Here is a 21,274-nt window from a genome sequence, read left to right as displayed (position 1 = left end):
AAATTTACTGTGTGCTGCTATGCGCTAGATAAATGTAAAATTTCCCTTGGAGTGATCATGAATAGTAACATTTGTAAAATGTCATCCCATCCCCATGCAATAAAAAATTACATACTGTCGAAAACAGAAAAACTAAGAAGAGTGAATGATCACATATTTAGGTATGTCACATTCTTTTTCAATGTTTTATCTTAAACCATCATAAGGGGCAAATGTATATGCTTTATCATGCCCAACAAGAATTTTATTCATTTTTGGAGAGGTTTTAGAAAACCTCTAGGTTTCTAGGAAACCTAGATATCTTAGACCCGATACTGACGAAAAGATCGTAATTCCCACTTGAAAAGATGCAAACGTGAGTTTCATGAGTCAAAACAGTTAAAGACAAAATCTATTATTATGTTATGATTTACAGCAATGCATAATTTATACATTTTGGATGAAAGCAGTAATTTGTTCAAAAGTGTAACACTCAAACAGTCCTGATCTAGTGACATCCACATCTCTGTCTATGACAAGATGATAAGATCACACACAGAATACTGAATACCTTAACAGTGAATCAGATATGGGCAAACACCCAACACACAGTAAATATACTTCAAGTCACTGAAGGCTGAATTAAAAGACCATCTCCACTCTTCCATCTGTAACACCTGTTTAATAAAATGCATTTACTTTTCCAAGACCCCACTGATTATCCTTGTGAATCAACAGCAACAGGAGTGTTCCAATAGTATATTGTTTTTCAGGGATCTGCAGGACATATTAGCTAATTCAGAGTTTAATTTTTTTAACACATCTAATCCACCTCACTGTTCATCAAGACCTTGAAAATTGTAAAATGTTTTTTAAAACCAAAAATAAATCTTACTGTATCAAAATGCTGCAGTACACAGATTTTCATGAAATTAAAGATAAAGTGAAAGATAAATCCATAGATGATCGTTTCTATGTTTTTTCCCCCCTTCTTAGGCCAAAAAAGATTGAAATGATGACAATTGTGGATATGTTGTAAACACAAAGCAGTACATATGAAACATATCATATAAACACAAATATATGTGTCCCTCCCGTGCATACAGATGCACACACACACTTTCTCAGAATATAGTCGATAATGCCAGGATCTTTGACATTCACCCAGTCTGTTTAAAAATAAAGTGAATATGCACTGGACCTTCTACACATTAAGATGGTTTCTCATGACCTATACCAACATAATTAATTATCAACAGATTTGAATACAATGACAGAATTTCTGCTGTCCATGTAAAGTATAGTTCATTATAATATAGCAACCTCATTCTGGGCCCAGAACAGCCACAAGCCTCCATTGAAAGTGCATTTTCAGCAATACTGTACATTTCCCTTAAAATTCTGAAATGGTTTCCTCAAAGCCATTTTTCAGTACAAAAACCATTTCAACTTATCTAAATAAGATGAAAATCATAAACATGCTCAGTCTGCCTGTCTAATCTAATCTTTTGATGCCAATACTTAAGAAAGTACACTAGCATCCATCTCCCTGCAAGCATCTGAGCTAGAGGTGGCCAACCCAGGTCCAGGAGAGCCACAGAATCTGCCATTTTTGGTGTTACTCGCCACTTAATCGATCATTTAAAGCAGTTTACTACACAGTTAACCCACCACAACTGGTTTACTTGATCTAAAATGGCTGTTGTTTTTAAGATGACCCTGTGGCTCTCCAGGACTAGGGTTGGCCACTCTTGATCAGAGCTCTTAAACACAGAACAAACATTGCTTGTCAATCTGAATGAGCAGTGTGTGCTAGATTAGGAAAGAATTGATTAACATTAACCATATAAAATGAACATGTCTAGCATGCCAAGTTTACTTACAAACTATAAAGCTAGCAATCCTTTCAAGACTTGCCAACTGTCTAGCTGGCAAGCCAGCTAGGTGGTTGGTACAGCGGTGAGCACAGAATTCCCTTTGTATTTTAAAATATTTTTTAAATCAATGCTTAACTAGTGAACAATTTCATTTTTGAAAAGGTTTTAAATCTGTGCACCTTTGCTTCCCCCCAACCAATCTCTACAGTTGGTTCACAAAGGACATGTTTTTAGAGGAATGGAATGTTTTCTTTGGCAAAATTGTCATATTAAAATTTCAGACTGTTAACACACACATGGCTGCATTAACAGTCTTGGTTTCACAGGTAGTACAGACAGAGGTAAGCAATATTGGCACAGGTAAGGGTCTGTGAAATCCCTGGTTAAACTGTTAGCCGGACAACCACAGGTGTGACCACAGGACAAGAACTGCAAGCCTGACACCAATCCCCAGCCCCCTCCGCCCAGGTTTTTTAAAGAAGGTAATGGACTGGACTTGATATTACTCACCACCAACTGGAGTAAATTATTTTTAACGCCATGTGGAAACCAGAAATTTCTCAGAAAAACAAAAAATAGCACTGACACTTGACCCACCGCCACTCCCACTCCTATATAAAAATGTATTTATTATTAGATTTTTTTTTTGAGTGGGGTTTTCTGCTTTTCAACCGCTCAGCCCTCAGGGATCTCAGGACTGTCCAATGAGGCCATCCAGGAGTCTTTCACACATATACAGGCAACGGGGCACATGGAAGAAACCTGGGAGAGAATGACACATCCGGTGACTTATTTATTTACAGATGTTTAATCACAGAGTTCCTTCACGCATGGGTTTTTTTGGTGACGTTCTAATAAAAGAGGAGAGCTCCAGGTCTATGTGGATGTGATGTTGAGTTAATTACTCAAGAATACATGTTGTCTGCATGTATTCCTTTTTTTGTGTTACCTGCCAAGGGAAAACAGATGATATTTAGCTTGATAGCTAATTCTGGGACAGCCAAGTGGCTGCACACTGTCCCTGTCAAATAAACAAATAAAAACATCAGAGAGGTTTCTACCTGTGGTCTTGCTCGGGTCAGCTCTGGTCACCAAAGCTAGATGGCTGGTTTATCGCGTAAAATCAAACACCCAATCAACGCAATTCATCTCACGTTTCATATTACTGCCAATCTGAACGTCTGGCTTTGGTCTGCAAGGACCAAAAGCCCATGGAAAGTGCTTGGCAGCCCATGCTAATGCCTTTACCCATGGACTAGAATTAGCCAACCAATCAGCTGTGCTCCACATGGTCCCATGACCTCCATGCAACCACACTGCTCACCTTTAAATGGCCCTCCTTTGAAGTCAAGCACCACGCTGCCCTGCTGACTCAGGTACCCGAACCACTCTGCATGCTCCAGATCAGGAAACTGCCCACAAACAGGAACAGGAAGAGGTGTCATGACAAACATGAATAGGAAGTGGCAGTTACAGAGAGGCTAATCATTGCCCTGGCAGCCAACATCTGAGCCCCTTTCTGACCGTTTCAAATATTCAACAGTGGAGAATTTTACATACAGGCATTTGTTCAAACTGATGTTTTAGATGTCTTTTCCCCTGATCAATCAGGATTAATTGATGTTTTGAGAGCAATAATTTCATATGGGAGACAGTGAAGGGAGATTTTATGGCAATGCACCAAGGGATATTTTTTGGCAAAGGGAGAGCAGAATCTGCTTGATAACTGCTTAATATATGAGCCATTATCACCTTGTGAAATTCCAGTACTCCAAGCACTTAATTTGTGTCCGGGAGTCAGAGAGGAAAGTTCTTTAATGATCTTACTTAAAATGGAGGCATTTAAAGTAAATATAATCACCTATTAGGCCTGAAGTTTCTAGAGAGAAAAATTAAATTCAAGTGTTGATGTAAGCACAGTAGTTGGAACAGCATCAACATTTTATAGTATAATCAAGGATTTTGGTTGGCTAGCTAGTTAGGAAGGTACAGTATGATGTTTTTTTTTAAAGAAGAATAACACAATTATAACCAGCTAACAATTAAATATACAAAAACTAACCCCTCATTGTCAGTGGATTTAAACAACAGAAATGTTTCAATAAAAATAAAAAATATTTGTTTCTGTTTATTTGATAGCTGTCATGCTTGTCATAATATGAGAATTGCCAGGCACACTTATACAACTAAGCTTAAAGAAGATAGTTTTAATATAGTCACTGTATAATTCAAGAACTAACATGTAATATTAGTTCACATATTACAAATCATTTTAACAGAATTTCATGGGAGATAAGTAGTGCATTGTAAAATAAAAAGTTATCGCCTTACTGGATATCTGTTAGCCACAATGGTGTGACTTTGTCCGGTTTTGACCAGGCTAATAGTTATCTAGGATAATATGGTCAGTGAACTGTTAGACAAGTCAGTAAAATGGCACAGTCAGCTAAGTAGTTGACAATGTTGCCATCTTGGTGGGTAACCATTGATCATTAGCAGGCTAAAAGTTTTCTATAAGTGTACACCAAACCCACCAGTTTTTCCAAGCCTGTCATTGACTACCAGGTAACTGCTGCAAAATTAGAAATGCACAACATGAAATATTGGTCAACACTGAAGATTTCTGGATGTGATTATGCACAAATGCAAAATGAGATAGCATGCTCATGAAGATTCTCATGCGTTAAATTGCTGCCTCGGGCAGCTATCACAAATAAGAAGATTGCGGATTCCTGCCAATTTCCTTGTGGGAGTAGGACCTACAATGAGCACAACCCTCCATATGTCCAGGGAGCAGCTAGTTTATTTATATAACCAGGTATGCCACCAAAAACCTACTTGACCATCTGTAGTGATCTGGACCATCAGAGTGGGTAGGGCATGCAAGGGATTGTGCAGCCAATCACATGTAGGGGATGATCAGGAGGAATAAATGCCAAAGGCCATTTTGGGAGGGTGGTGGTGGGGGTGAGCGAGGTGGTTGGTTGCACACAGGGGTGGTGGAGTTTGCACTGGTGACAACATAGGCAACATTTATGAAAACTCACTGTAGGAGATTAAACAACGCTGCGTTTGAAGCACCCATGGCCGCCTCCAAGGACTGGATGTTCGGCTCTAAGGAAACCTTGCTTTTATTAGCAGTACTGCCGCTACAGCAAGCATCTCCTATTGCTACTACTTTCATCCATTTTTGCAATATTAACCTAGATATTATAAAATTGTTGCTATGGTAACCATAAGCAATGTCTTATCTTGTCACTTTGATGTGAACAGGTCAGTTTTTAGAGTTTTGCGTAGTTCCAGTTGCAGCCCATTCTGTTGCGAATCTTTGGTCTGAAATAGGCTTTAAATTGCATGAAATCTAAAGCAGTCGTCAGAGAAAAAGAATACTGACTATATCACCGTCCAGTAAACACCATAATAACCAGACATGACAGCGAAAATATCAGTAGCAACAACAATCTCCTGGATAGATTTATGATATAAAAGATGTATTTTGTGGACAAAATATCAATCGAAGGGCTACAGATTATTCTCTAGAAAACCTATAATTCTATGATGGAGTAAAGTGAACTTCTGTTGCATGTACGTGTTTTCATTTTGAAACATTTGCACTGTGGTTGCGGTGGGGATGGTGATTAGTGGGTGTTACTCCCAGACACTAAATACAAAAAATCTTTTTGGATGGAAGCAAATCTATTTGGACCCAGGTTATTGAAATTTACACACCTCTGTTTTCTAACCCAAAGCTTTATAATTAGAGCATGATTGCAACCAGGGTTGTCTCACATGCCCAACGCCACTCAACTCCTTTCCTTCAGGGATGATAATCCAAAACAGGTTTTCCAACTCTATATAATCCACCAGCACTCACAAGTAGAATGGAGAAGTTAAATTGCTTGAATCCGACAGTGATTGGCTGGATTGCTTGGCATAATTGGTTTGGTTTGCAGACGCCCCATCCTTCTTGTTCCGAGACAGTCATCCTCCAGCGAATAATGACTTTGGGTGTTTGGAAAAGTGTGGGACTCCCCTCCCTCACCCCCTCCCTTAAGAGTACTCTCAGGGTAATTGGCTCATCATTCCCTCTCTCTCTACCTCAGCTGATGTAAGGGGATTACTCTGCATCACCCAGGCAGGCGCTGAACACTGGTGGCGGTTGAATAGAGTTTCACCCCCTTTCTTGTACAGTGCATTGAAATCATCAGAATGCACTATAGATTCAATGCATAACTACCAATATTTGTATTATTATCAATATCATTATATTGACTAATTACTCACATGGCTGAAGGTGTAGTCATACACCTGAGTGAACCTGTCCAGCAGTGCGGGCTCCCTATCCTGTGCATAGGCCATTAGGAAGGCGATGAGAGCCTCACAATGCGGCCACCAGAGCTTCATATTCCACTCAAGCTGCAGGGAAAACACACACACGCACACGCACACGCGCACACACACACACACACACACACACACACAATCAACATCCAGAGCTTCAAACTCTACTCCAGCAAACCAGGCCGTCACACTTAGATCATGGGACTGGGAGAGCAGGCTTGTATGACTGCGAGGAGTTATGGGACTGAGAATACAGCACAGTGGGATTGAAAGAGCAGGCTCTCCTCACATGGCGGCTCTGACAGGAAGTACCTGCGTGGGGCAGTGCCCGTCCACATCCAGGAAGTAGAAGAGGCCGCCGTGCTGCGGGTCCCAGCCTGTGCGGAATGGCAGCTCCATGAACGTCTCCACCGCCACCTTCTGCAGCTCCCGCTCCCCGTGAGCGACCGCGTACTGCAGCAGGAACCAGCCCGCCTCCAGGGCGTGCCCTACAGCACCAGATCCACACTGTTAAAAGCTGGACATGCCTTAAATTGCCACCGCTGTGAATCACTGCTCTTCTGACAGTTGTGATTTCACTGCGAAAATGGGTCCCTGAGTGTCTTGTCTATTCTCGCAGTTATTACATGTCATGGTCTCCTCTTTACGCTGCTAGATCCCACGCAGCTATCTGCACAATGGGCTACCCTCTTGAAGAAAAGGGTAAAACCGTCCTCTATGTCTCATGTGAAATGATTTTATTTGCGGATGAATGTGGACTGACCAAAAACATTGAGTGAGACGAATGTGGACTCATCAAGGAGCTCACTGACAAGATTTCAATGTTGGAGAAAAGGATCATTACTCTAAAAGACAAAGATGTAGAAAAGGAAATTGACTGTGTTCTCAACAATGCTGCCTCACTCACAGTCAGCCTGTCCTATCCTCCCTGCCTCTTCCCCAGCCCAGACTCACAGTGGGGTGTGGATCACAAAGAGAAGAAAACCATTTTCCCCATGCTCCACTGATTGAAACTTAATACAGGTATCCGGTTTGAAATGACCCTTTGGAAACTGACACTGCAGAATCTAATGCACTGGTGCCGGAGGTCTTCCGCGATTCGACTGTGCGCAACACCGCTGTGCCCAGCTATCAGAAGACAGCTGAACTGTTTCCCTGGTGCGAGAGTAAAGACACTCAATTTCAACTAGAAAATGCAATTATAACAGGAAATACAGCCACTGTCGCTGTGCACTGAGGAACTATGGGAATCCGAACCTCTGAAGGATCACTTTCGTGAGATTTGTGGCAAACTCTGAAAACTAAATAAAATGATTATCCTGTCAGGACCTCCCTCCATTTTTAACAGAGGCTCTGAGAAGTTTGACAAACTTTTTAACCTGCATAACTGGCTGTCTGGGTGGTGCAAAGAACATGATACTGTATCCATTAATAACTGTCTGGGAACAGCCAATGTTATTTGGTAGACATGGTCTACACCCCAGTAGGAATGGTACCAGAGCATTGTCCGCTAACACCCAGGAGGCCTGTACACTTATTTGCCTAGGTGCTCATAACAGATTTTATTTATCTACCGCTCAGCCGACCGTTTTTTAATACAGAGCAACACGACCACTGCCCTGCTAGATACACCTGTTTTTAACGAGAACTGCTCCGATGTTCCCTTTGAATTTATGAATCCCCCACTCCGGCAAATTCAACCTGTTGTTTTTGGTCATAAAGCTTTATATAGATCTGTGTGCTCGAGGCTGTTGCCCAAATAATCTAATCTAATAAAACTCCTGTTGTGCTGAAGGCATTCATTGATTTAAAACTACAGAAAGTGAAAAAAAGCACTTCTTGAAGTAAGATCACTCTCAAATAAGACTTTTATCACAAATGATTTTTTATCACCTTTCGCAACTTGGATTTTTTATGTTAACAGACTTGGCTGCCTCATGATGTGCACTGTGAACCAATTCAGGTTTGTTCTCCAGATTATAAATATATCAGCCAACCTACAGACAGTGGAAAAGGTGAAGGTATGGCCATATTTCACAAGAGCTCTTTCAAATGCTCTCCCATCTCTATACCCTCTCTTGTTTTGCACTACGACACAATCATTATTGTGAGTGATTTTAACATTCACATTGACACCCCTGCAGCTCCCTTTTCACTGTTGCCTTTTTACACCTTGCGGAGACTTTTAATTTAGAGCGGCATGATAACGAACCAACATATTCTAAAGGACATACGCTCAATCTTGTCCTTACTTTTGGCATTAGCTTAACCAGCCCTGAAGTGAAGGACGTTTTTGTCTTTGATCACTCGAGTGTTTTATTTGATGTAGAGCTTCCTATGCCCATTAAAAATAACAGGGAATCTTTTCGCTCACGCATGATCAACTCTCAAAGTGCTTCAAATTTTTCTGCAGCTTTCTCAAATTCCAGCAGAAATACAACTACAAACTCTACATACGGAGGAACTGTTACACACATTAAATAACTTGTGCCAAACCACACTGAACGCTATTGCTCTTTTTGCAATTAAGACAAAGTAAAAAAACCAGTGGATAAATCCGTGGATAAATGATGAAATACAGACAATTAAGAGGAATGCAGAAAAACAGAAAGCAAATGGAAGTCCACCAAATTGGAAGTTCATTATCTTCAAATGAAAGACTTATTAATATACTTCAACAAGGCAGTTAATGATACAAAAGCAGAATTTCTCTCAGATTTGGTCTCTGCCAATCAGCACAACACTAGGCTTTTATTTAAAATGATTGACAGTCTCATAAATTCCGCATCAGCCTGTGTTCCTGCATCATCTACTGCTGACTGTGACAAGTTGTGATCTTTCTTTGTGGAGAAAATCGACAATATTATATCTAAGATTACTGTATTGCACTGAAAATGTCAACAAATAAATGTTCTGAATGCCTGTTTGAATAGAAGATCTTGTTGACACTGTGTCCCACATGAAACCCTCCTCCAGTCCCCTAGCCATCAGACCTACTAGACTTTTTAAAGTGTTATTGGGGCGATTGGCCCCAGTTTTCAATCCGTTTTAAATGGATATTCTCTCTGCACTGGATGTATTCCTGATTATTTAAAATCTGATATTGTCCAGCCCCTTCTAAAGAAGCCTAACCTTAATGCCGCTGCACTAGATAACTACATACCTATTTCAAAGATACCTTTTATTTCTAAAATATTAGAGAAAGCTGTATCTAAGCAACTGCTAACAGCAATATAGAATATATACTATATTTTTGAATTCTAGTCTGGTTTTCGACAGCTCCTCAGCACTGAAACTGCACTTTCTAAGGTTACTAATGACCTGCTACGTAAGGCAGACTCAGGTGAATACTCCATTCTGGTGCTTTCAGATCTAAGTGCATATTCGACACCATCGATCACCTCATTTTAACTGACAGACTTAGAAACTGGGTTGGGGTCTCTGAGACTGTGCTGGATTGGTTCATTTCTTATCTCTCGGTCCTATCTTTTGAGGACACTGATGAAGTTAAACACGCTTATATTTCTTATTGATTAGATTACTGTGATGCTTTGTTTACGTGTCTTAGTCAACATTATTTAATAATGCAAGGCACCTTTTGTCTGTTTTTTAATAAACAAACTATCATTTTGGTAGTGTGAATCTTGCAGATTAGATCATGAATTTATTTTTTCATGTTATTTAAAGACGGTAAAAAAACAGTTGCGTCTAGCTCCCATAGGTGACCTAATTAATGTTTTTATCATGATGCAGCTTCAACACAACAACTAAAAAGTAGCTTTAGTGTAGTTGACTACTTTTCTCTTATTGGCAGCAGTACTACAGCTTAACCACTTCCAGTGTTCATTAACTGGTAGCTTAGTTACCTACATTTTCACAGGAGCTTCCCCAACACTGATTATTTCACTGCATTTCAACAGTATATTAAGATGGATTGTAAAACATGGGCAGACACTTAAATAGAATTTTTGTTGAAACTTGTTTTTAAATTGAAAAGTAGGCCTATTTCACATAAAAATTCAGTTGCAGCATGCTTATATAATTTTGTTATTTTTATACTTTTAAAAAATCGCCAGAATGCAGAAAACAAAGTCCTCGAAATTCACATTTTTTGGTGGAGGACCCCCAGACCCCCTGCCTTTCTTTGCACAATCTCCCTGTTTCTGAGGTCCCAAGGATAGCAGGTATGCCCTCATCTGTCTAGCTAGCAAGTGTGGTGTGGTAAGAGAGCCCAAAGTAGTTATTTATGAACATATACGCTTATTTGTTACATAATTCAATTTTGAGGAGTGAAAAACAGATCGCACTTAAGGCGAGCTAGTTTTTGAAGGGGTTTTTCATTATTGTTAACATTAAGCTAATAGGAAATTGAACAGCAGTGGAATTCACAAGGACGCTTCAGTGAGGTATGCCTGCAGTGGTAGACCATTTTGGGGGGAAACATTCACTCGCTTATACGATCATCGGCACAGTCCTACAGCAGGGTAAATTTGAGGGCACACATATTTCTGCATGAGAGAAAAGGAAATCTGCATCAGAGGTGAAGGAATCATGCTCTTGCACTGAATTATTCTGCTCTCGACAACTGGCAGTAAAGTAACACCATAACTTCTGCCAGTAAGCAGGATTTTGTGAGTGTGTGTGTGTGTGTGTGTGTAGGAACAGAGAGAATTTTGTTTTAATTCCAGGCTTAATGTGTGGGAGAGCAGAGGACAGGCTGAGTAATTGTAAATAATTGCATCACTGGGCCAGGGAAGTTGTTGTAATTGGTCACGTACAGGACTATGCTTAATTATATATTTATTTGGGGTCTCTAGGGTTGAACAGAAGACACAAAAACCAAGAAAGAGATTTTAAAAATAGCTGAGTGAGCTGGAGGGATGAGGCATTAAGCCTTCATTTACAGGGTGAAGAATGCTGTCTGTACACACAAGCCGGAGGAGGAAGGAAAACAACAGGTAGGACAGAACAGAATGGCTTTTTATTGACATTGTGTCACCTGGGTTCTGCAGTCGCCCCTGGCAACCAGGCAGTTCCTTTCCTTCCTTTGAGACGTTCTCCAAAATGGCAGTCCCCCCTCTCTGTGCAAAAACAAGAACACATTAAAACAGAAGTCACCCTTCGTGTGCAAAAAACAAGAAGGTGTTTAACAGCAGTCCCCAAAGCTCCCCTTTATTTCCCTAAAAAAAACACCAAAAAGACAACCGCAAACACTCACACACAGGGACTCCCTCATTTTAACATGAGCAGGTCTTTAAAGCAAGAATTTTCACAGTATGCACAAAATTTACTCAACATCATGTATTTTGCGGCAAGAATATAAAAAACGTAAGAAAACCCTTCAGAGACTTGGGAAGGTAAAGGAGGCGAGTGCCTGGTTGTGCACCGTTGCAGTTGGTCTAAAGGAGGCTGGGAGAGAAGGTGTAAGGGGTCAGTGTGCTGGTCCGGACCGTGTGGTTTGAGCGTCCTGGCCAGTCAGCCTGGGCGAGCAGTGCAGGAGATTCCTGGCTGTCTCTCCCCTCCCCCTCCACACTGCACCACACTGACAGCTCATTTATTTCAGTTAGAATGAAAACGGCCAGCCAGCACACTAGAGCCAGCCCGGTAATTGCTTCTGAAATGAATTACTTGGCAGAGAGAGGGAAATTGTAATTGAACGTGCCTGCTCCCCTTTGAAAATCCGTTCCTTTCCTGCCCCCCCTCCCCCAAACCAGCCACTATTCATTACATCTGCACTGCAGCACTCCCCCCTCCCGACCCCACCGACCCTCCCCACCCTTCCAGTAACAGGGATAGATTGATGCGGGGAGAGATTTCCAAGCTGTAGATTGATCGCTCATCTGTAACACACTCACACTCTCTCCCCTTTACACACACACAAAATATGTTACCACAGTCCATCTCATACACACTCACACATAGGCTTGCACAAAAGACACAAGGATACAGATGTACTCCCACTCACACCCTGCCTCAAATTTGAACACACACACGCATACATGTGCACACACACGCATACAAACGCACACACACGCGGGCACACGCGCGCACACAAATGCGCGCACATGCACACACGCCCACACATGCGCACACAGATGCACACACACACCCACACATACACACCCACACATTCTATAGAAAAGGAGACACGCAAACTTATGGTGGCACACAGAGATAACACACAGCTGGAGACATGAAACATACTCATTCAAATAAAAGACTGTTGAATGAAAGCTTTATGCAACATGAAATGCTTCATTACAAGCTTCATTGGCATGCTTCAAAACTCCTGCAGCCCAGAATGAATGAGACGTACACAAGACAGACTGGCCAGAATGCACATTTACCATCAGCCTCCAAATGCTAGAGAGAGAGTGCAGTATGTCCAGACAAGCAGTATGTCCAACACAGGCCAGCATTATATCTGAAACCCACTCATGATCAAATGATCCATTTCTATTCATCAGGGCCAGGACTGCAGGTGCGCTGGCACATTACTTTGTATACCAACAAAAAATTAAGTTTATAGGAGTAGCAAGCAAAAGTCACACGAAGAAAGAACAATTAGACAAAGTAACAATTAGAATGGCATCATTCTACAACAGCACCCACTCCAAGATCATGCATACCTGCTTATATACCACATATGCAACACAGATCTTTACACCTTTTTGAGATAGGAACAATTTATAATGTGAAAGAAGGCCTTTCCTATGGGCTTTGACAGCACTGACTGTGTCCAATGGGCTTTGACTGCACTGACTGTGTCATATTGCTTCATCACTCTTTCATTGGCTGACTAGGTATCAACATGGGAACAAGGAGATTATGAAGCATTAAAAAGAGAAACCAGGGAACATGCAGAAATGCGTAAGAAATAGTCTAGAAAAATACCTCACACAACTATATATATTTTCTAAACCATTTTAAAGTGAACAGTTTATGCAGAACTAGCTAATTACAATAGAGAGCAGGCTGTCAATCGAATTATTAATTTTCCTGAAACGATTATCCCCGCCCCCACAGACACTGATACCAAACCAAACACACCAGTGATATGGCTAAACTGATGCAGGGAGAGATTTCTCAGATTAATTGCTCATTCTCTTCCCTTTACACACACATCTATACATTTTACACAAAAGCGGTTACACACACACACACACCTGCACATGCTGTAGGATCTCCTGCACACACCAGGCCCCCAGGTCCCTGTACTTCTCTCCCAGCTGGGGGCGGCCTTCGGTCAGCTGCCCCAGGAGACAGAGCACCATCATGGGCACGGCCATGCTGTTCACGGGGGGGTCCCCCGGGAGCTCCGGCCGGCCCAGCCCCGCCGAGTCCCCTCGCGCCCAGCCAACCAGGAGCTCCATCACCTGCTCAGCCTCCACCTGCAAGCACAGGTTCCACACGGGTGCTCAAATAAGGGGTTCACATAAGGGGGGTGTTGGGGCCTACAGCCCTCCCTCTCCACCCCAGCTAATGTGTAGGGGGCAATGTTATACTGAGTTGTGTTCGTTGTAGTCTGTCTGTTGGACTTCACTCACAAACATCTAGTACACATGCAGGTTCCTTCTACTATGGAACAACCCCAGCCTTGTATACGAATCCAGTTTCCCTTCTACAGCATGTTAATGGGATGGACATTAAGGTTCGGATTATGGACTATGGAAATACATGCTGTGTGCACAACGAAGAACAAAGGATGTGTGCCTTCTTATTAAACATCAGAGACAAGCCAACTGATTTCCCTTACCTTCTCTTTGTCTGAGAAGAGAAGGTAAGGGAAAGTATTGTGTTGAAAAGAGCAAAGGTAGAGAGGCGGCAAAGCAGGGCATGGATGGAGGCCAGTACCCCTTTCTTACAAGACTGTTTTTATCGTTACGTCTGTTTTTTCAGAGATATGTTGAGTCCTAGCAAAACTGTAACAATTTATCTGAGCAGTAAGCCATGGGTGTCTAAGGAATTAAAGAATAAGTTGTCAAGGAAGAAGCAAGCTTTTTATAAGAGTAGTGATGTCAATGCCATGAGGGATGCCAGAGAGGAAGTAAGAGTGAGGATCAAAAAGACCAAGCTGAGGTGTAAAGTAAAAGCAGAACTGAATAGCTATGATGTGACAGCTGCCTGTAATGGTATGAGAAAAATGACAGGGTCACAGCACAAGGGCAACCAAGAGATTCAATTATTAGAATTCCATTCAGACAACCAAGGAGCAACATACATTTGTTTTACATTTTTTATCTATGACATCTCAAATATACGCAGGATAACTTCAGTGCCCTCTCAGAATTTGATACACTGAGTGTAGCCTGTTTTAGAAAGCCAAAAAATAGTGCAGGGCCTGACAATCACTGCAGCCAGGAGCTCAGGTCATGCGATGATCAACATAGTGGCATTTCTCAGTACATTTTTTTAGAATCACTGAAACAAGAGAAAGTTACTTAACTATGGAAACATGCTATTATAGTTCCGCTTGCTAAAAATAAAACTACGAATGTCTGAAATTACTTTGGGCCGGTGGCACAAAGAATAATTTTTAAAAAGGTACCAAGTCACGTTGAGAGTCTGCTTGACCCTTTATAGTTTGCTTATAGAGCAAAAAGGGGTGAATGTAAATGATACCACATTAACTTCATTTTCTGTATAAACATCTCGAGGGCCCCAAAACCCATGCTAAGCTCCTGTTTATTGACTTTCTGTCAGCATTTCACAAAATCCAGCCACAACTGCTTGCTGAGAAGGTTTTCTTGCAGTTTAATTTAGACCAAGGCATTATTGGCTGTGTGAGGAATGTGAGGATTCAGTAATATATGTTTTATGTTCCAAATCAAGCAGTTTTAACAAGCTAACGCCCTTGTGTACGGTTCGACACTATGAATACCGAACACAAGTGCATCAACTGTCAAAACTTCTCAGTTATCCAACATGTAAAATACATTAGATTTAATTTGGTAATTATTATCAAAGATATCAATTAAATCGCTAAATTTGTTGATAGGCAGAACTAACTGCTCATTCAATCTTTTATCACAATGTACAACTCACAGCCAGATTAAAATGAAGAAAGTTATTAGGTTACGAGTATTCAATGTCTAAAGACGAAGGTTCAACTACCGCAAACAAGGAATGTTACAGACAAGGACATGTTACAGAAAAGGACATGTTACAGACAAAGAAATGAATGGAAGGAAATACCAAGCCACTCATTTCTCCCAAGGTAATCCCAAGAAAAACAAAACCAAAATCCAAAAACCAGAACACAGCAGAATGAAGCCAGGGATGAAAATGTAAAAACCCCAGTGATTTGTAAGATCTAGAGCGTCAGACCCTGCGCACTCCCAATGCCAAGAAACACCAGGCCCAGAGACACGGTTCAGATTCCCCGGATTCCAAAAGCGGATGCCAAACCCCGATGTCCACCGCCATGTTGACTGGCTGGTGATAAGCCACTGAAGTAAAGAAAGGCCCACATTTTATGTAGCTGCAAGAGGGGGGATAACACCCTCTCTTCTCCTGGACTATGCATACTTAATGAATGATCAGGGGGAGGATGGTTGCCCTGACCGGGTGAGCTGTGGAAGGGTAAAGGAGTGTAAGAGGGGTCCGACAAGGGCTGGCTTATCTAAAAGCTGACAAACTTGCTTTTTCAAGTTGCCTTATAATGCACTATGATGTTATCAATGATCAACAGATTCATGATTTTAGCCTCTTTATAACAAGACCAAACATGAATATATTAGGAGATAATCCAGCTCAGCTATTGAATACCTCTACAAGAATGGAAGGTTACTTCTGTGTGTTCAGTTCAGTTTACTTTACTGCTTAAGTTCTACTAAAAAGAAAACGGCACTTCAGGGGGGGCTAATTGCATGGGCTTGATGCAACTACAATTTGAATAACTGATTTATGCAGTTGACTCATAGCAAGCTATTTCAGACATGGTCACGACTTGTGCAATATTTGGCTGTCATAACAAATCCAGCAAGAACAGACATTTTTATAAAACACTGGTGGTGAGAGAAAATGGGGGAGAGGAGATGAAGGAGTTAAGCCAGGCAAGGAGAAATGTATGGCTGGCACAGCTGACATCTGCTCATAAGTGAGCTGATACGGATATTCTCCCCATCTTACGCATTTCAAGAAATGATCTGAGAAAAATATCACACTTGTCTCTTGTCATTCATTGCATATTACTATCAATTTCCTTAATTTACACAGATGACCCCAGTCATGTCATGTGTAGTTTCATTAAAAACTGCACTTTAATGCACTGGTATTTTTACACAGAGCTATAATGTATTGGAGCGTTTTACCTTGTTGTTGATTTTAGGAACCCTTTGAATGCATGTTGTTTTATATCTATCGTAAGCTGTTTTTTTAATTTTTTATTGTGGATCTTTTTTGTGTGTTTTTGTATCATGGATGCACAACAATTTTATAATCTGGAATAATTGAGTAGATTGACTGATTGATTGGCTGACTGATTAATGGAAGGTTCTGCCACAAAATGGCTGCCTTAAATTGTCCAAGAGGGTCTTACTCATTGGTGGTGGACATGTTATCCCTTCAGCACTCAGATTCTGATACATATAAGCGCTATGTATAATTTGGAGCCACTTTACCTGCATCTTCTGGTCTCCAGTGACACGAGACAGTTCATCCAGGGCCATGACGTAGAAACACTCGCTGAAGATAGTCCTCTGCACTTTCACTGCTCGGCCATCTCTGGACAGGCAGAAAGCACACTTCCCCGAGCTGCCAGCAGAGGGCACCCAAGCAAATTTTTGCAAGAACTCCCCTCCTGCACAGCAAGAAAAACAAGACCAGGTCAAAACCTAGTATATGGCTGAACCGGCCAACCAATGGTGTAACTTCATAACTCGGCCGACCAATGGTGTAACTTCTTAACTCAGTCACAGACATTTGCGTTTATAGGGTTGGCCCCGCTGTTGCGGTCCAGCCAAAAACTATCAATGTTGCAAGCGTGTGGCGGGATGTTTGTTAACTGATTCAAATATAGCAGTTGTCTCAGGCAGAAGACAGAAGACCAGGGCCAGGCAACACTAGTTCTGGAGTCCCAGAAACATTTCTGAACCCACAACAATAAAACTGGATTAATTATCAGGCTTGATGAATACATTGAGGTTAACTATGTGCTGGAAACACCATGCATTTCACCAAATACCAAAGAAACTGGTGCAGACTCTTCATAATCCATCAACCAGCTCACACATCACATTTGAACATAAAATGAGAAGGCTGAGCGAGTGCACAAATAAAGGGAAGGATGTAAATGTGCTGATTCATTCACTATCATTTTATGATCATGTTATCCCTTCCTAGTTTCTCTCCTTTCATTTCCTTTTTCCTCTCTTCCTTTCATGGGTTTCACTGAAATAAGAAACAATTCCGCTCCCCAGTAAACACAGTAAAGGTCACCCCGAGTTATTGTTGTAACAGAAAATCCAATTTGCAGGTCAGCCAGAGTCCAAGTCACTGAAATTGGAGCTGCTAATGTAAACGTGCCCTTTATTTTACAGGTGAGGCTAAACCTACAAACCCAAGTGAGGCATTGAGACTCATGCACTCTGAGTGCCGTCCAACAGATGGGTTTTACAACTGATTCACTCAAGGTGACCAATTCCCCTTTTTATGGTGAACTGCACCTTTTTCTTTCAAAAGAGCACAATTTGTAGACTCATACAAAGTGGACATGCTCTTGAACATTATTCAAATGGAATTCAGTTCTCACATGCCCAGCAGGTTCACATGCCTGTATTGTCGTCATCATAGGCAGACACATCCAAGAATCTATGAAAGACATCACAGTCCATATTCTCTACCAGGAATATCAATATAAACCCCCTTCCTCTAACCTGAGATGGCAGCCTCTAGAATTTCAGGCCTGTGAAATCGCTCCATTGTTCTGTACAGCCGACAGTACATCCAGACCTGCAAGTGAACACAAGCACCGAATCACTCACATAAGCAATGCATTACTTACATTCAGTATGGCATCACACACTCATCGATCATGCTCAGCACCACATCCTTCACCAACAGCACTGCATTATTCACACAAAGCACTACATCATTATCACGCACAGCACAACATCATTCTCCCTCAGCACTACATCATTCACATTCACAGCACAACATCATTCTCCCTCAGCACTACATCATTCACATTCACAGCACTACATCATTCTCCCTCAGCACTACAGCATTCTCACTCAGCACAGGAACTAGTTACAGAATGCACTTCTGTTTTCTAACAATGTAAGTCACTCAGGATAAGAGCTTCTGCTAAATGACCTATGTAATTTAATACAACAGTGAACAAACAAATCAATCCAAAAGAATAAATGAAAGTGCTGGGTAAAACTGTTTTTACCTGTCTGCCTTGCAACCAGACATATTTCAGCTCATCATACACTTTACCATCCTTTCCAATGCAAGTAAAAAAGCCACTGTAAAGAAACAAGAGAAAAGTAACACCCGCATGTTACAACTTATAATGTAACCAACATGCATATGAACACTTCAACCATAACCTACCGAGAACATTTTTATAAGCGTACCCATATTCTTTGTCATGAGAATGTTTCAGCCAAAAATCCACGGCTCGATCCAGTTCGGTTCTGATTCTCTCCCGAAAATGCTGCAGTTTCTCAGTGGTCATCTTTCCTGAGAAACACAGGTCAAACGTTAAATTGTATATTCTGAAGGGGTTACATTTCTAAATACTGTACATGTTGGTTCATGCGAATATTCCACCCCCAAATTGTAATATGCAGCCAAATAGCAAGGTTACACAGGATGGAATTTGAATCCTTGCAAAATACCCTATCAATTTATTTTTTTTAAATAGCTGTGAGGTGATCTGGTACAAAGAGTAGCACCTGGTAAGAGGCAATATGAATAATGGCCTTTGTACAGCAATCAAATGTTCTACGCCTGAAGTGGCCAAAATCTTTGAAGTCATATATTAAAATGCTCTTTGCCAATATGATTACTATTCAAGGCCCTGTCATTTCAAGACTGTACAATTCCTTCTGTATCATGCATTGTTGCAAAACCAATTTGCACTGAGGAAATTGAAGTCCAATAGGAAGGTAATGGAATTCATGAATCCTTTTCAATTCAGCCTACGGTGTCCTTCAATAGTACAGTGGCCTCAAATCCAATTGCAAACCACTAGTACTTCTTTCGTCAGAAAGCCATTTAGGTGCTTCTTCTGTTTTTGAGAATAAAATATGCGTTTTTTCTACCAAACTAAAGCTAAAATGTGTAGCCCGGGTATGCTCTTCAAATTCAACACATTCTTCGTAACCGTGGATCTGAGTTTTTTCAATTAATTTATTTATCTATCTAATTTTTTTTTTTTTTTTTGGGGGGGGGGGGGGGGGTGGATGGGTCTTGTAAATGTTGAAAGTAATCGATGAGCACGCCTCTCGTATTTAATTAAAAAACGTTTTATGGGGCTACATACGTATATATCTAAGAATATAACTAACTACGCACCTTTAATTAAAAGAGGGAAATAAATGTCCGTGTACCAACAAATAATACCAAATAGTACCAAAAAAAAATTTTTTTTTGGTTTCATTCGAATTTTTGAATCATAAATTTCATTATTATACCATTTTGTAAAACAATGGTTGTTTTGGTATAGACGTCGAAAAATATTCATTCAAATGCACATATTTTTACAATATGCTTTTCATGTGAAACGTCACGATCGTAAATCGAGTTTCAGAATACCATCGGGGAAGTTCTCTTTTGCTTTCAAAAGTCTAATTCACTGCGGGAGCAATAATTTGTTATAGCATATCGTGACACTATTTAATCAAATATACAAAAACATATTCGGCGAATCCTGGCTATATCGCAGGTAACGCACGACGTTAAGATCCCAGAAAGATCTCTATGTTCCCCAGTCATAGAATAGCATCCTGGCTAGGCCTATATCACACAAATTTACTGGCAACGGTTATCGTTTAGTCATTAAAAATATGTAAGACAAGTGTCAAATACATTTTAAGAATACCGTATGAAAGTACTGAAATAACATTTAAAAAATATATTTAAAAAAAACATTGCTAAGGACCCTGCACAGTAGGCGTAAGTGAAAAATCGACTCGAATAGAGTTGCCCGGAACATTTAACTTACGGTACTTATTAAATCTACACTTAAAAAACGTATAGGCCTATATAACAAGACTGAAAGGCCTTTTTAAAGCCGCCGTTACAGTAATATTCTTCGTGAATTAAAAAAAAAAAAAACATTCAAAGTACATCCAGTTATCATTACCCTTTAACATTCGATGAATATTCTGATTACCGAAACTGGTTCACTGTTATGGTCAATATTTTCACAGTAATGGAAACCTATTTAACTTGCTGTTATCTTGTAAGGCAGAGAATTTTTGTTTTGAGGGGTTTGAGTCTCACTTGCAAAAAAATAAATAAATAAATAAAAGCTCGCCGCTAGAAAGTTAGCCAGGCAAGGTAAACGAGTTGAGCGATTAACTTGAACTGCACTTTCCGGGCACGAATAGAAATTGGGTAACGTAAATCATATATAGCTTATATAACTTAATCTCACCACACAATTTACGAAGATACATAAAAAGAAAACGAGAACGTTACGGAAACTAATTACACTGATCCTAAAGTTTAAGTCTGCTTTTTGTCCTTAACATGTCGGAGGGCAGAACAATCCGATACTTACTTTTCAGCAACACTATATTATAACGTTCTGCCTTTCAAATGATTCAAAGCGGCCCGATCCGTTAGCACTGCGTATCACTGTTTTGGATGCCCACATCAGAAGCTACACTGCATCCAACTCCGTGCAGCCGATTGAGCGCTGAATCATATGACTGGAGTGTATCTTGCAGCTTTGTGCGTGCGGGTCACATGCTGCGCTGCAGTTTGATCACGTGAACGTGAATTCTCCTTTCCCGGGGATTCCGGAAGTCCACTTCGATTATTTGCCTTTTACCAGGAAAACTAATTTTAGGATAGCTTACATGACCGACTGCGATTATCGTAGATTGTCTTTCCATTATGTC

At 40.7% G+C, this 21,274-nt stretch overlaps 1 protein-coding gene across 2 annotated transcripts; it reads right to left on the bottom strand.

Annotated features, from left to right (window-relative positions):
* Nucleotides 1–360: 360 nt before the first annotated feature.
* On the bottom strand, nucleotides 361–21,101 carry renbp (renin binding protein). Of its 2 annotated transcripts, none has more exons than XM_064304176.1 (11): nucleotides 20,932–21,098; nucleotides 18,779–18,884; nucleotides 18,592–18,667; nucleotides 18,074–18,149; nucleotides 16,820–16,998; nucleotides 13,364–13,588; nucleotides 11,197–11,278; nucleotides 6,510–6,685; nucleotides 6,141–6,272; nucleotides 3,181–3,268; nucleotides 361–2,618 (listed from the first exon to the last, which is right to left on the bottom strand). In XM_064304176.1, exons 2-11 carry the CDS (start codon nucleotides 18,877–18,879, stop codon nucleotides 2,548–2,550), a joined length of 1,206 nt encoding a protein of 401 aa, XP_064160246.1. In that variant the 5' UTR covers nucleotides 18,880–18,884; nucleotides 20,932–21,098; the 3' UTR covers nucleotides 361–2,547. The 2 variants fall into 2 exon arrangements, with proteins under 2 accessions (XP_064160246.1, XP_064160245.1); XM_064304175.1 differs by lacking the exon at nucleotides 361–2,618 and adding an exon at nucleotides 2,641–2,877 and having other exon boundaries at nucleotides 20,932–21,101.
* Between the last annotated feature and the right edge of the window lie 173 nt (nucleotides 21,102–21,274).

This window comes from Anguilla rostrata, chromosome 13 (genome assembly GCF_018555375.3).
Source record: "Anguilla rostrata isolate EN2019 chromosome 13, ASM1855537v3, whole genome shotgun sequence".
NCBI lineage: Eukaryota > Metazoa > Chordata > Actinopteri > Anguilliformes > Anguillidae > Anguilla > Anguilla rostrata.
Note: the sequence above shows the minus strand (reverse complement) of the source record. Positions and strands in the feature narration are given on the sequence as shown.

Excerpts from the sequence above, each read along its gene's own strand:
- renbp (XM_064304175.1), bottom strand. The coding sequence starts at position 18,879 with ATGACCACTGAGAAACTGCAGCATTTTCGGGAGAGAATCAGAACCGAA. Across the intron at positions 18,668-18,778 it reads TCTCATGACAAAGAATATGG|TGGCTTTTTTACTTGCATTG; the intron begins GTACGCTTATAA and ends GTTTCTTTACAG. Across the intron at positions 3,269-6,140 it reads ATGACTACACCTTCAGCCAT|TTTCCTGATCTGGAGCATGC; the intron begins GTGAGTAATTAG and ends GTTTGTGGGCAG.